The sequence below is a fragment of the Sphaerodactylus townsendi genome, linkage group LG15 (assembly GCF_021028975.2).
Source record: "Sphaerodactylus townsendi isolate TG3544 linkage group LG15, MPM_Stown_v2.3, whole genome shotgun sequence".
In the NCBI taxonomy this organism is placed as follows: domain Eukaryota; kingdom Metazoa; phylum Chordata; class Lepidosauria; order Squamata; family Sphaerodactylidae; genus Sphaerodactylus; species Sphaerodactylus townsendi.
In genome coordinates, this window is record NC_059439.1 from 7,110,980 (window position 1) to 7,125,894 (window position 14,915).

The window sequence follows — 14,915 nt, forward strand, 5'->3', positions numbered from 1 at the left end:
GTACTCTTATTATTCATATAATTATTCATATAAATGCTGCGTTAGAAATGTTACTCTTAGTGTTTATATATAAATCCTCCATTCTTAGACACTGGATTCCTATCTTTTTCTACAGTAAAATCAACTTGGACCATGTGCTTATTAAGCAATCAGAGAAGTTCCGGAAGAATCTGTATTTGATCACTGAGACTATCGAAGCTACAGAAGCAACTGAGTTTAGGGCAGTGATGGCTAACCTTTTCGAGACCGAGTGCCCCAATTGCAACCCAAAACCCATTTATTTATCGCGAAGGGCCGACACGGCAATTTAACCTGAATACTGAGGTTTTAGTTTAGAAAATATGGTTGGCTCCGAGGTGCGCGTTACTTGGGAGTAAGCTTGATGAAGCAACCGTGCAACACTTCAAATGGGTGAATCACGACCCTAGGAGGGTTTACTCAGAAGCAAGGCCCATTGCCAGCAACCGAGCTTACTCCCAGGTAAAGGATTGTGCCCAGGCTAGCCTAGATATGTGTGTGTGTGTGGGGGGTGATTTTCTGCCACCTCCACATGATGAACTCTGTGCACGTGTGCCCACAGAAAGGGCTCTGAGTGCCACCTCCGGCACCCGTGCCATAGGTTCGCCATCACTGGTTTAGGGAATCCAACAAAACAGAAGGCAACATCCTCGCTGAACTCCGCGTCAAAATGAAATTTACGGTCAGATTTGTGTTTGTACGGCAGAAATTGGAGAGAAAGGTTCAGATATAATGCAAAGCTCTAAGTCAGCAGTTCTCAACTTGGGGGTCGCGACCCCTCAGGGGGTCGAACAACCTTTTCACAGGGGTCGCCAAGGCTCCTGTCATCAAGGTGGGTGGAGGGAGTGAGGTAGGGGAAGAAAAGCCTGTTGCTGGCCGGGCCAAGCCGGCATCGAGCTGCGGATCGGCGCCAGCAGCTCAGCTCGCCTCTGCTGGAACCAGAAGCCATCCAGCCAGCCCTGGAGGGAGGAACACAAGACGTTAGCATCCAGGTGAGGGGAGAGGCGGGAGTGGCAAGGATCCACCTCCCCGGGGCAAAGTACCTCTGAGCGGGCATGAAGGGATCAAGCCTCTCCTGTGCTTTTCTCCCCCCACACCGTTCCTTCTCTCTCCTCTCTTTCTTTTGCATATACTTTCCCTCCCCTTTCCTGCCCCAGCGCCTTCTTGAGAATGGCCCCGGCCAGAGGTGGGATCCAGCCAGTTCTCACCACTTCTCTAGAAGTGGTTACTAATTTTCTCTGAATGCTGAGAAGGGGTTACTAAAGCAACCTCCCTGCCCAATAGGGACTGGAGGTGTGTGTGTGCAGCGGCACCACTGTTTGAATCCCACCACCATCTGAACCTGTTGTTAACATTTTTGGATCCCACCACTGGCATCGGCTCACCCCTTCTAATCGCCCCTGCTCTGTTTTTCCTTTCCCACTTTCTCCTGTTCTTGCCCCCACCCCGTTCTTTGTCACTACCCTGCCCATCTCAATTTCTGGACTTTTGACTTTCTTTCCCCTCCTCCATCCCAGTCTGAAATGGCTCTCTCTGATTTTTCCTAGTGCTTCTCTTGTCTGCTCCTTGATCTCCCTTTCCTTCTTTGTCGCTGTTCCTTCTCTCTCCTTATAATTAACTTCAGCCTGTTCTTTCTCCCCTGTGTTATTTTCTTGGTGCAAGCCTTAAGTGTATTTACTCAGAGGTAAGCCTTGCTGAGTTTAATGAGGCTTACTCCCAAGTAAGAATTGTTGCTGTTGCCTATCTGTCTGAACAGGAGCGATTGCTGTGTTCAGACATGTGGCAATCGGTTTGAGGTGTGGTGTGGTGGTGATTTTGGGGTGACAGGGCAAAAAGCAGGTGGATCCATGAAGATCCATGTTTTTGAAGCAGGTTTTTGGGCCACTACGGTGCCACGGAGCGTGGACTGAGCAATTGGACTGACTGACTCTTGCCTTATGCTGTTGACTCCACACCCCCAAGCTGTGTTGCTGTGTTCAGACACATGGCAAAGGGGTTGAGGTGTGGTGTGGTGATGATTTTGGGGTGACCAAGTGAAAAAACCAGGCGGATCCATTAGGATCCATGTTTTTGAAGCAGGTTTTGGAGCCAATGTGGCACCACAGAGTGTGGGAGAAGTTATTGCTATGTTCAGACACATGGCAAAGGGGCTGAGGTGTGGGGTGGTGGTGATTTTGGGGTGACTTAGGGCAAAAAGCAGGCGAATCCATGAGGATCCATGTTTTTCAAGCAGGTTTTTGGGCCACTGCGGCACCAGGGAGCGTGGGAGGAGTGATTGCTGTGTTCAGACACGTGGCAAAGGGGTTGAGGTGTGATGTGGTGGTGATTTTGGGGTGACCTAGCACTAAAACCAGGTGAATCCATGAAGATCCATGTTTTTCAAGCATGTTTTTGGGCCACTGCGGCGCAGCCCCCCCCCCCCCCCCGGCAACCCAATCCCAGAGGGCAGAGCAACCCCGGATCTGGAGGGCAGAGCAACCCCGGGTTCGGAGGGCAGAGTAACCCCCAGCTGGGTGGGCAGGGCTACCTCCCCCATTCTTTCCTCCAATTCAAACAGCCAGGAAAACAGAGCCTTTAGAGCAGGCTCATGGAGGGACGCTTCCCCAGATGAACTCATGAACAGTTTAGAGAGGCCATGGGGGTCACCACAACATAAGGAACTATATTAAAGGGTCAAGGCTTTAGGAAGGTTGAGAACCACTGCTCTAAGTTAATTAAACCAACTGTGATTAGTTTGACCAATTACAGTTAGTGTGATTGTCTGAACGCAAACCATCCCAGTAAGGTTAGTTAGGTCCATCAAACCAGGTTCTGAAACAATGGTTTGAAGTTGGTCAAATAACCACGATCTCAAGTATGCTTTGTGTTGATTGAACACAACCCTGGCTTTCCCCCTGGTGCCTCCCACGCATATTCTCTAGCTACAAAGATTCTTGATCAGAGTGAAAATGGGGAAAACAGCACAGCAGGATGTGAGTGACTGTGAGCCAATTTCAGTTTTACAAACTAACCACAGTTAAAATAAATCATGGCTGACTACACCTTATGCTTGGACTGGCAAAAGAAACAACATATTGAGAGATATATTGAGTAACATATTGACCAAACTCAATTTCATTGTAGGGTATCCACGACAGCAAGAAAGCAGTAATCATCCCAAAGGACTGCACCCTGGCATTCAGAATAAAATGGTTACTAATCAGAGAAGGATCCTTAGGTAAGATAACTTTGAAATCTATAGCCCACTGCCATTAGCTACCATGATGCAGTGAGAATTCATTTGCACCCGTCAACATTTGAAGAAGAAGAAGAGTTTGGATTTATACCCCCCCTTCTCTTCTGTAAGAAACTCAAAGGGGCTTACAATCTCCTTTCCCTTCACCCCTCACAAAAAACACCCTATGAGGTAGGTGGGGCTGAGAGAGCTCAGAAGAACTGTGACTAGCCCAAGGTCACCCAGCTGTCATGTGTTGGAGTGCACAGGCTAATCTGAATTCCCCAGATAGCCTCCACAGCTCAATCAGCAGAGCAGGGAATCACACCCGGTTCCTCCAGATAGAGTACACCTGCTCTTAACTACTACGCCACTGCTGCTGTGAGGCTCAAGGATCTAGAGTTGTTGCAGAAGCGAGACACGGTATGCAGGGGTAGTAGTGATGGGGAAGAATGAGGCTTATTCACATAGTATTTCTGATCCTTCTTTATTTTATTCCTGGGAGAGAATACTTTACACCTCCCATCCCTTGTTGAGCCACTGTGGGTATGGGGCATGGCATATAAGTACATCAGACACTAAAATATGCCTCACTTACTCCAGTGTTCTCAACCTTCCTAAAGCCGCAACCCTTTAATACAGTTCCTCATGTTGTGGTGACCCCCAACCCTAATATTTATCCATTTTACAGATGGAGAACACTGATGCAGAGAGTCTTAGGTGACCCCCGCTGACTTACTGGAAGTAGGGGTGGGTAGCGTGATGGCCAAGTTTGCAGATGATACCAAATTATGTAGTGTGGTGAGAACCGCAAAGGATTGCGAAGAGCTCCAAGCGGACCTTGATAAATTAGGTGAGTGGGCTAAGAAATGGCAAATGCAGTTCAATATAGCAAAATGTAAAGTGATGCACATAGGGGCAAAAAATCCAAACTTCACATACAGGGGTCAGTGCTATCAGTCACAGACCAGGAAAGGGATTTGGGCGTCTTAGTTGATAGTTCCATGGGAATGTCAACTCAATGCATGGCAGCTGTGAAAAAGGCAAACTCTATGTTGGGGATTATTAGGAAAGGAATTGAGAATAAAACTGCAAAGATTGTCACGCCCTTATATAAAGCCGTGGTGCGACCACACTTGTAGTACTGTGTTCAGTTCTGGTCGCCACATCTCAAAAAGGATATCGAAGAGATAGAAAAAGTGCAGAGAAGGGCAACGAGGATGATTGAGGGACTGGAGCACCTTCCTTATGAGGAGAGGCTGCAGCGTTTGGGACTCTTTAGCTTGGAGAGGAGGCGTCTGAGGGGAGATATGATTGAAGTCTATAAAATTATGCATGGGGTAGAAAATGTGGACAGAGAGAAATTTTTCTCTCTTTCTCACAATACTAGAACCAGGGGGCATACATTGAAAATGCTGGGGGGAAGAATTAGGACTAATAAAAGGAAACACTTCTTCACGCAACGTGTGATTGGTGTTTGGAATATGCTGCCACAGGAGGTGGTGATGGCCACTAACCTGGATAGCTTTAAAAGGGGCTTGGACAGATTTATGGAGGAGAAGTCAATCTATGGCTACCAATCTTGATCCTCTTTGATCTGAGATTGAAAATGCCTTAACAGTCCAGGTGCTCGGGAGCAACAGCCGCAGAAGGCCATTGCTTTCACATCCTGCATGTGAGCTCCCAAAGGCACCTGGTGGGCCACTGCGAGTAGCAGAGAGCTGGACTAGATGGACTCTGGTCTGATCCAGCTGGCTTGTTCTTATGTTCTTATGTTCTTACTCTGAACTATGTTCAGGAGATCTTTCCAGCATGATGTAGTGATTAAGAGCAGGTGGAGTTTAACCTGGAGAACCGGGTTTGATTTCCCACTCGTCCAACTGAGTGACAGAGGCTTATCTGGTGAACCAGATGTGTTTCCCCACTCTTACGTTCCTGCTGGGTGACCTTGGACTAGTCACAGTTCTCTCTGAACTCTTTCAGCCCTACCTACCTCACAAGGTGTCTGTTGTGGGGAGAGGAAGGGAAAGGAGCTTGTAAGCCACCTTGAGTTTCCTTAAAGGAGAGAAAGGTGGGGTATAAATCCAAACTCTTCTTCTTCCAAATTAAAAATGATTGTCAAGTTACTTAATAGTATTATTACTTCTTTCTACTCATTCTCTTCCCACAGCCATTGCACTCTTACAAGATGACAGAACACCAACTTTTCGTAAGCATGTTTAAGTAGTTTTATTTAATACTTATGCATGAATGTTAATTGCTAGAGATGGTAAAAAGGCAGAAATTCCTGCCAATGCAGGGATGTTAGAACAAGCTGGGCTGACTCTGCTCTTCAGTACAAGAAGCAATTAACAGATCCCGTTTTCAGGAAAGCTACAGCAGTTATACTGTCACAATCAATTCAAAATACTGGTACAACTTTAAAGCCTGAATATCTAAATTATCTCATTCAAGATGATACCGAGTATGCATGGTTATGATATTCACAAGCAGGTATATGGTATTCAGCCTGTTTTTGCAAAGGTGTATTTGGCTGCAGTAGGTTCTAAGGCCTTCTGAGCAACGGCATCTTCTGACCCTGTCTCCTTGGGGCCCTAGACCAGCACCCCTTTGACCCTCAACTCATCTGATGATTGGGGTGCTGGCTGATATCCTTTATTATGTCCAATTTCCAATTCCAAAAACCTTTATTAGGCATAAACTCCAGAATATACCAAACATTATGCCCAGCACATGGGAAGGGCAAGCTTGCACACTGATAAATGACTAACGTAAAAAAGGTTAAATGACTTGAAACATGGTTCAGAAATATAGGAAAATTAGTTCAGATTGTGTAACAATATGCTTAAAGTAAGAAGAATAAAAAATACTCAGATTCTGTCCAGTCTAAATTGTTCAAACTACTCACAGGTCTGCTAAATATAAGAGCAAGGCAAGGGTAACTTGAAAACACACCACTTCAGTTGGTCTAAATTGTGACAGCCAAGTTGTTCTCAGGGGCTAGATATAGGCAGACAGCCACTATAGCCCACCAAAACAGCCAGATTCGTTGCCAGAAGCTTCCATGCCTGTGCTGCCTGCACGGATGTTGCAAGGGTGTTCCGGAGGTGTGGCTGGGGGCAGAGTCAACATTAAAAAACACAATTAAATGCGTTATTGAAAGAAATTTAAAAAACAGTGTTTACATTATTACAATATAAAGAAGTAAAAAGAAAAACTTCTCCTTTGTTACATTAGCACACATGTAATTAACAATTCAAATAAGAACAGATGTCTGTTTATCTAAATTTGTCGATCAGGAGAACAAAATCATTTAATTAATTCATTATTCCAGTAATTCTTAAGATATTACTAATATTGTCCTGTTAACAGGATCGTTCTTATATAAATGCTGTATTAGTGGTTCCCAAATGTCTATGTAAGAGTTTGAATTTTCTTTATTAAACAGCGCTGCTTGTTGGTGTGCCATACAGTATTCCTGCTGATGCCATCGAGGTAAGTCTTTGCTTTTCAAATGCCTAGCAACTATTTTTGAAGGTTTATATTGCCACAGAGCCATATTACAAAAAGTTGCTGGGAGTTTCTCAAATTTATAATTTATTATATTTTCAATAGTGTTATGCACTCTTCCAATAATTCTCTAATTTCTTATATGACCAACAGTGGATAAAGATGCCCTCTTTGTTTCCAGACTTCCAAGATGAAGGTGAGTATGTTTTATTGATTTTTGATAGGGATAACGGTGTTAAATACCATCTATAAAACATCTTAATATTATCCTCTTTTATTCCAGTAGATAGAGTTAATTCCCTGTTATTTTTCCCAAAGGTTTCCCATGTTTTAGATGGATTTTTTTTTTCAAATTTTGTGCCCAGTGGATCATGTTTTTCATAATTAATTCTGTTTCAGTTTTTAGCTGTAGGATTAGTTTATAGATTTTACTGATGACCTTTTTGTTAGGTGAATTATATATCTAGTCTAATGTAGTTTTTTTCCCGTAAAGCCACAAAGCTTTTTATCTTCCAAACAGTAATTTTGTGTACCAATGACAGATTTCGTTATTTATGAGTATATTTTCCCTTGCTTTAAGTTTGAAATCATTAGAAAGTTTAAAGCAAGACATTTGGGAAAGTTCTGTGGATGTCAAGTTGCTCATTGGTCTTCTACCAGTGGGTCAGAACCCCAAACTGGATTTTACTTGTTTTAATGTTTATCATATGTTTGTCCCACTCTTTGTTTTTTCTTGTTTTACCAATAAGGATCAATACAAGCTGGAAAAAGTATTCAAGGTAGCAAGTATAAGTAAATTCTATGTCGTCTGTTGGAGTTGAGGTGGAGGGGGGAAAAACAACGTAAGGAAATTGAGACTTTGAATCAAGTGACAAGTACTTGACATCTGGCATAGTTTACATGGAACAGGAAATAGTGGCTTGCTGGTTTGTAGGGAAGACAGCAAACCATAGCTCATGATTCAGATGTAATGACGACTGGAATATATAGATCAGAGGTGGCCAGCCTATGGTGTGCCAGATGTTCATGGACTACAATTCCCATCAGCCCCTGCCAGAATGGCCAATTGGCCATGCTGGAAGGGGGTGATGGGAATTGTATTCCATGAACATCTCGAACGCCATAGGTTGGCCAACCCTAATATAGATACTACATGCAAGGGAGTGGGGAAGGAAGCTTATGAGCCCAAGTCTCATTCATGCAAGTCTCATTCATCCACTCTGGAATTTTACCGCAGCAAAAATAACTACATACTTAATTTTACGGATCCTCTTATTATACTTAGCCTTTGTGCTGGCAGCCTTTTATATTGGAGTACAAACAGTGATCTGAGTAGATTATTTTCATTTATGCTGAATACATACATCAGATTTTTAAGACCTATAATTTGCCCCTTTATAGACTGGAATTGAGCAGTAAACCTTTCTCTTTCTCTTTCTATAGGATCTGTACCTGTGGTAATCGAGAAAATGATGGGAACTGAGCAGATGGAAATTGAGGAGGCATGCACGTCCCTCCTTTCACTGTCCACAGATCTGACGGAAACATTTTTACATGGCTTCTTGGCTATTATCAGAAATAATGACCTTTTGGAGGACCTAGAACTCCAGGTAAAGGTCTTCCACAACCCCACGCTTCTTGCTTTATTTTTACTTCCAGCAATATATGTAGCTAGATATTGAACTGTGCCTTCCTAAAAATATTTTTGTGGGAGTATGCACCACTGAATAGGCTTGAGCAGGATTCTCAACAGACTGCTCTCTGTTCTTCCATTTAGTCATGTGGTTTAATAATAGATTTCTTCTAACTCGTGAATGCAGGAAAAAAATGAGGGAATCTTTGCTTTGTCCTGGTTGAATCCTGGCTTAGTCTCTGGCTTCACCCTCCAAGGCAACAGAAAGAAGGACAAAAATGAAACCTTAGAAACCTTGCTTAGAAAGAATTGGATGGTGGCCCGAATCCTGGTTTAACAAAAAGGTGGATTCCGCATGGGCCAAAAACAGCAGTGTGAAAACGGCGTAAAAAGGGTTTAAAATGGTGCAAAAGGATTTACACATGATAGATCATCCCTGGACAAGTGTATCATATCCAGTAATAATAATTGCCTGGGATCTTCATGTTGAAAGACAAAACACCCAAAGAGTTGATTCTGATCACTTAAATTCCAGGTTCAACCAGAGGGAATTGGGAATGTCAGTACCAGTTCAAAATGGGTTTGTTGGCTTTGGCTATGGCCATTACCATCCTGATGAACTTTGGAATACATTAATTTGCCATAGGGGTGCATGGCTGCATGTTCTTCTAGCAATAGGAATTATCCTGTGATTCTTGACCTCATTCTTGTTATTGTTGGTCTCCATCCGCATTTGAACTCTGTCACATTCTAGCTGAAGTCTAAAGCACAAGGAGCTGAGTGTTTTCAAAAACTGTTTTCCAACTGCATCATCCAAGATTGGCTAGAGATCTTCCTTTGATGTGGGTCTCAGTATCCATCTTGAAGAGCCCTGGGATACAGAGTGGTAAACTGTACTACCGCAGTCTGAACTCTGCTCACAACCTGAGTTCAATCCTGACGAAAGTCGGTTTCAGATACCTAGCTCAAGGTTGACTCAGCCTTCCATCCTTCTGCAGTCAGTAAATTGAATACCCAGCTTTTTTGGGGTAAACTGCAGGTGACTGGAGGAGGCAATGGCAATCCATCCAGTAAATAAAAAGTTGACCCTTTGCTAGCACAGACTACCTATACCTTTTTAAAGTATCCATCTTGCCGGAGAAAAACCATGCATCATCAAACACTGTGGCTGCTTCCGCACGGCCCATGTATGACGGCCTGGGGGCGCCAAAAAAGGCGCCCCCAGGCCGCTGTTCGCACAGTCGCCGCTGCGGGCTTCCGCCCCCACGCCGCCCGCACTCTTGGCGGCGTGGGGGCGGAAGGAGGCCGTGCGGAAGCGGCCTGTGAAATTCAGTCTGTAGAAGGCTGGGGTGGGGAACACAGGCTGCCAATGGCGTTTGCATGAATACTCAGCCATCTTCCTCAGACATTATAAAACATTTAATGGTACCAGGTTAGGAGTAACAACATCATAATATCATTCCCCATTTCCCTAACATTTCTTGTTTCCACTTTATGGTGCCCAGCACAGCTTTGTAGCCATTGACTATTATTAAGCTATCAAATTAGCCCAAATTGCTGATCTTACTAAGACAAATAATCTGATACTCAAACCTGTTCTTCTAGCAGTCCATCCTTTCAGATCAGTAGTTCCCTCATCCTGGGTATAATGTAACAAGTTGGCATTAACATCTTGTCCTCTTTGCCCTGAACTCTTAGCTAGAGAAGGCGCTGGATGAGATTAATCCAGTGAAGCTGGAGACTGGCAGGCCAGAGCTGCAAGAATTAGTGGACAACTTACAAGATTCTACTGGAGCCATTTGCCGAGACATCGCTGAACCTGTCCTGTACTTTCTTCAAGCTCTGGAGGGTGAGGAATATTGCTTTCAAATGCAGTAACTGCTGGGATACAAGTATTTCACTAAAGGGTTCATTAGCTTCAAGGCAACAAAGTGCAGGGCGACTTGAAATGCCTTTCATTCCTGAGTTAAAACAAGCAGAAAAAACTGCTTCTGGCAGCCTGAACCAGTGAGCAAATCCCTACAAAAGCTTTGCCTCGCTATGGTATTCACTCCAGCTTTGTCAACACCTGAATGTCCCAGCACTGACTTAAGCTCCCAGTTCATGCTCCCAAATTCTTCTACTGGGAGAGATTTTTGACTATATTTTGAGCTGAAACAGCTTAGGTTTTCTTAATTGTTATAACATTGGTTTGGGATTTATGCTTAGTTCCGCTTTCACAAGACTTTTGTAGATTTCACCTTCCACCAGAGACCCCCAACAATTTCTCTAGTGTTGTCCCTGTGTATCTTTTGATCCCCTGGAACAGGATTTTCAGGAAGACAGAGAAGGTTCTATGGAGGAAACTATGAGATTTACTTCTGTTGCACAAAACTCTTCTTAGACGATTTGCTTAGAATCCCATGCCGGTGTATTGCATAGCTCAATCATATTTGAAAACTGTAGTCTGTGTCTTAAGTTGGCATGCTTGTATAACCATACGTATTTCCCAGTGTTTAGGCTAGAGCAGAGTAAAACTGCAGGCCAAGAGAAATCTTGTAACAGTAATGATTGGAAAGAAGATGTTGAGGGTGGGAATCCCGATAGAAATATATAGATTTATCAATGAGCAAGGCAGGAATTGCAGAAACAGTGTGAGATGAGGTCTCTACGCATGGGGCTTCCATCCCATCAGGAGAAAAACAGGAAAACCACATCCATTTTAGAGACGCCTAAGTTCATGGAGTGACGCTGCTCAAGAGACTATCTTCACCAGATGTTCACAAATACGGCATGATTGAACTGGCATTTTGAGGAGCCCACAGCTTGGGGAATTCCATCTATTCAGTTATTAGCTGTAATTGTACACTGAATGGCACTCACATTTTTTTTGGTTAGATTTGAGTTCAGTAACACCTTAGAGACAAACAACAAACTTCCCGGGATGCTTAAGTTTTGAGTTTAGCGATCTGCAAATTATAGTAGTTACTACTGCAGTTAGTGGGCTTGCCTGCTCTTTGTTTGCTTTCTGCTTTATTTGAATGGAATGTTTTCCTTAAACAAATGTACTTTCCCTTTCCTTCCTCAGAATTGCCAAGATCTGAGATGTTGCTTCTGGAGGAATCTGTGGAGAGGAAAATTGTGCCCAAGCAAACTGCACTGGTAAGAAAGATTTCCATTCAAACAAGACCTGTACTGTCAAAGGCTTTCAAGCCGAAATCACTAAGGTATGATGGGTTTTCTGGGTTGTATGGCCGTGTTCCAGTAGCATTCTCTCGTGACTTTTCGCCTGCATCTTTGATGCCAGTCACAGATGCAGAAGAAAATGCTGCTGGAACACCCGGAATGAATACAACCCAGAAAACCCACAATACCCAAGCCCTGTACTCTTCAATGGGCATGTTTTGGTTTTTAGAAAAATAGAACGTATGCTTGCTGAAGATTTTGAAGAAAGTCACAATATCACACCTCCAGTTTTGAAATGCCCACTATCTTCAATGTACACACCTCATTTTTTTACCTTCTAATGTTACTGAGGCCTTCCACCTAGACTCCTAGTAAACATTGTACCCTCTAGCCAGGCTCTGTATGGTATGTACACACTGGACAATATCCTGCTGTGTTCTTGAGGATTTTCTTCCTGACCACCACCATACATAAAAAGAGGCATGTATTTAAAGTAACATCAGCAAGTTAGCAAAACATATGTCACAGATCTCATAAATCTGATGTCAGTTTCTTTCAGATGTGTGAATTCCATTGTTGATATTACAGACCAAAGAGTTCTGATTTTGCTTCTTTGTTTGCAAAGGTACAACACATTCTAGAACATGATTTTAGCAACCAAGAAGGAACACTTATAGATGCCCAGGAAGTATATTCTCTCATCGAAGACGAGCTGGATATTACTGAAGCAATGATCAAGTTAAGTGGAGTGACATTCCAAAGAATTGGAGCTAGTCTTTCTGTGACTGGAAACCCTGATGCTTTTTTGGCCCTCGGTTCATTGTATGTTGCTCTGTATGTGCTGAGTCTTCTCTCCAAATGACAGCATGGAATATTTCACTTGAACATGTACCACAAAACACATTTTTAAGTATCCTGTTCAGATCCATGTGAATGCTTTATGCTTATATTGGCTTTATGCTTATATTGATCTTTGCTTGCCATTTAGTAGCTCATTCACCCAGTTTGGGGATGTCCCTTCAGAGGTTTTTACAGTCCAATTGGATTTTCAACACACTGCGTAGTTTGGTGAAATCCGTAGACCTGTCCACCAAAACTCAGCTCCAAGTTACTTATAAACAAATGAAATGATACCAGTGTCAATTTAAGTCCTTAGAATCATAGAGTTGGAAGAGACCCTAAGGACCATTATGTCCAACCCCTTGCAATGCAGGAACACACAATCAAAGCACTCCTGACAGATGGCCATCCAGCCTCTTTAAAAGCCTATGAAGACTCCACCACACTCCGAGGTAGTGGATTCCACTGTCGAACAGCCTTGTCAGGAAGTTTTTCCTGATGTTTAGGTGGAGAGGCCACATCATTGCTTCCTTCTTTGCAGCATGAGAAATGTCCACTTACTGTGGTACTGTCCACATTTGCTTCCGATGACTTCATATTTCTTATCAGTATTTGTTTAGTTGTGAAATCCAGAAAGAGCCCTGACCAGGACGCAATCTGTCCTATAAACAACATGAGTTCAGGTACACACAGTTTGTATATGCCAAATGCCCTTTTTTTAGAACAATTTTTGCTATATGGAAATGCAGACTAAGTTCACATTTAGTTTATGTCCAGATGCTGCAAAAGCATGTGTGCGTGCATTGCTTTTATTGCAGTGCAGATTCCAGTTTGCAGTATTTTCACTGGTAAGCCTGCCTCCTTACCAGATCACCCACTTATTCAAAATAAAAGATGTATGTATGGTAACTGCCCAAGTTCAGTGCTGAACTAAGGTAAATTGGGGGTGGGGAGTGGGCACCATTTTGCCCCAGGCGCCATTTTCCCGACCTACGCCACTGCCATTAGGGTAAACAGAGTTGCACCCTTCTAAGTACATTCAGGTTAACCGACTAAGAAGGGTGTAACTCTGCTGTATTTAAATATTGCTGAGATTGGCTAGGCCCAAGACAAAACATAAATTCACTGGTATTCAGTTCTCTCTTTTGGTCTCAGTATTTCCTAACCTTAAAAGAAAGCTTTTTTTTGCCTTTCGTCTTACTTGCAAAATGGGAAAATGTTTCCTAGATGCCTCCTAAATGCTTCATTACATAATATCTGTGTATGTGTAAGCTATACATGTGACAAAGTGTAGGGAGCTATTGCCATGAGATTGAATTAGCTACTCGAGGTTTTTTTCTTTTTTAAAAATCCATAACATACCAAGATAGTTTGATAAGCCACTATTTAGGCCTGGATCAGGCTTTTAAATCTGGGCCTCATGTTTGTTTCTAAAAGCCTGACTCTTGCTCTTCCAAACAGCAGAACACCCCAAACACTCAGCCAGGCTTCTGTTGCAGCTCTATATCTCAAGGAGCAAAATTAGCATCAGTGGACAAACTATCAAAGAAACTTATCAATCATTACAGACCTCCTAACTCCTAACTCAGAGTCTACTCCGACCTGGCCTGGGAAATTCCTGGATATTTAGGGGCAGAACCGGGGAAATCATGGGTTGGGGAAGGAGCTCAGCAGGATATAACTGCTCCACCCTCTAAATCAGTAATTTTCTCCAAGGCAACTGAGCCCTACTTTTCCAAGAGATCTCCAGCCCCTTCCTGGTGCTGGCAAGTTGGCAACCATATCTGATACAAAATGCATCTTGAAACCCACTTAAATATACAGTACAGTATTTCACTGACACCACAAAATCAAGATCAGGAATATTAGTAATGAGAGCCTGGTGTGGATGAAATTCTGTGTGTGAGAAAGAATCCAGCTTAGTGGCTAGTTCAGGGGTAGGGAACCTGCGGCTCTCCAGATGTTCAGGAACTACATTTCCCATCAGCCCCTACCAGCATGGCCAATTGGCCATGCTGACAGAGGCTGGAGACCCCCAACAATTTCTCTAGTGTTGTCCCTGTGTATCTTTTGATCCCCTGGAACAGGATTTTCAGGAAGACAGAAAGTTCTATGGGAAACTAGCAGTTGCTTCTGTTGCACAAGCTCTTCTTAGAATGATTTGCTTAGAATCCATGCCGGTGTATTGCACCAGCTCAATCATATTTGAAAACTGTAGTCTGTGTCTTAGCATGCTTGATAACCAAACGGACCCACATTCCCAGTGTTTGGGCTAGACAAGTAAAAGCGCAGACCAAGAGAAATCTTTAACAGTAACAATCAGAAAGAAGATATTGAGGGTGGGAATCGATAAATATATGAATTTATCAATAAGCAAGGCTGGAATTGCAAAGCAATGTAAATGGTCTCTACGCAGGCCATCCCATCAGGAGAAAAACAGGAAAACCACATCCATTTTAGAGACGCCTAAGTTCATGGAGTGACGCTGCTCAAGAGACTATCTTCACCAGATGTTCACAAATACGGCATGATTGA

General features: G+C 43.2%; 1 protein-coding gene across 1 annotated transcript; it reads left to right on the forward strand.

Moving 5' to 3' along the window:
• Positions 1 to 898: 898 nt before the first annotated feature.
• Positions 899 to 14,310, forward strand: LOC125444607 (gasdermin-A3-like). Its single transcript, XM_048517112.1, has 9 exons — positions 899 to 1,010; positions 3,142 to 3,235; positions 5,403 to 5,441; positions 6,681 to 6,727; positions 6,896 to 6,938; positions 8,186 to 8,352; positions 10,074 to 10,224; positions 11,443 to 11,516; positions 12,166 to 14,310. Exons 5-9 carry the CDS (start codon positions 6,905 to 6,907, stop codon positions 12,400 to 12,402), a joined length of 663 nt encoding a protein of 220 aa, XP_048373069.1. The 5' UTR covers positions 899 to 1,010; positions 3,142 to 3,235; positions 5,403 to 5,441; positions 6,681 to 6,727; positions 6,896 to 6,904; the 3' UTR covers positions 12,403 to 14,310.
• The last annotated feature ends 605 nt before the right edge of the window (positions 14,311 to 14,915 follow it).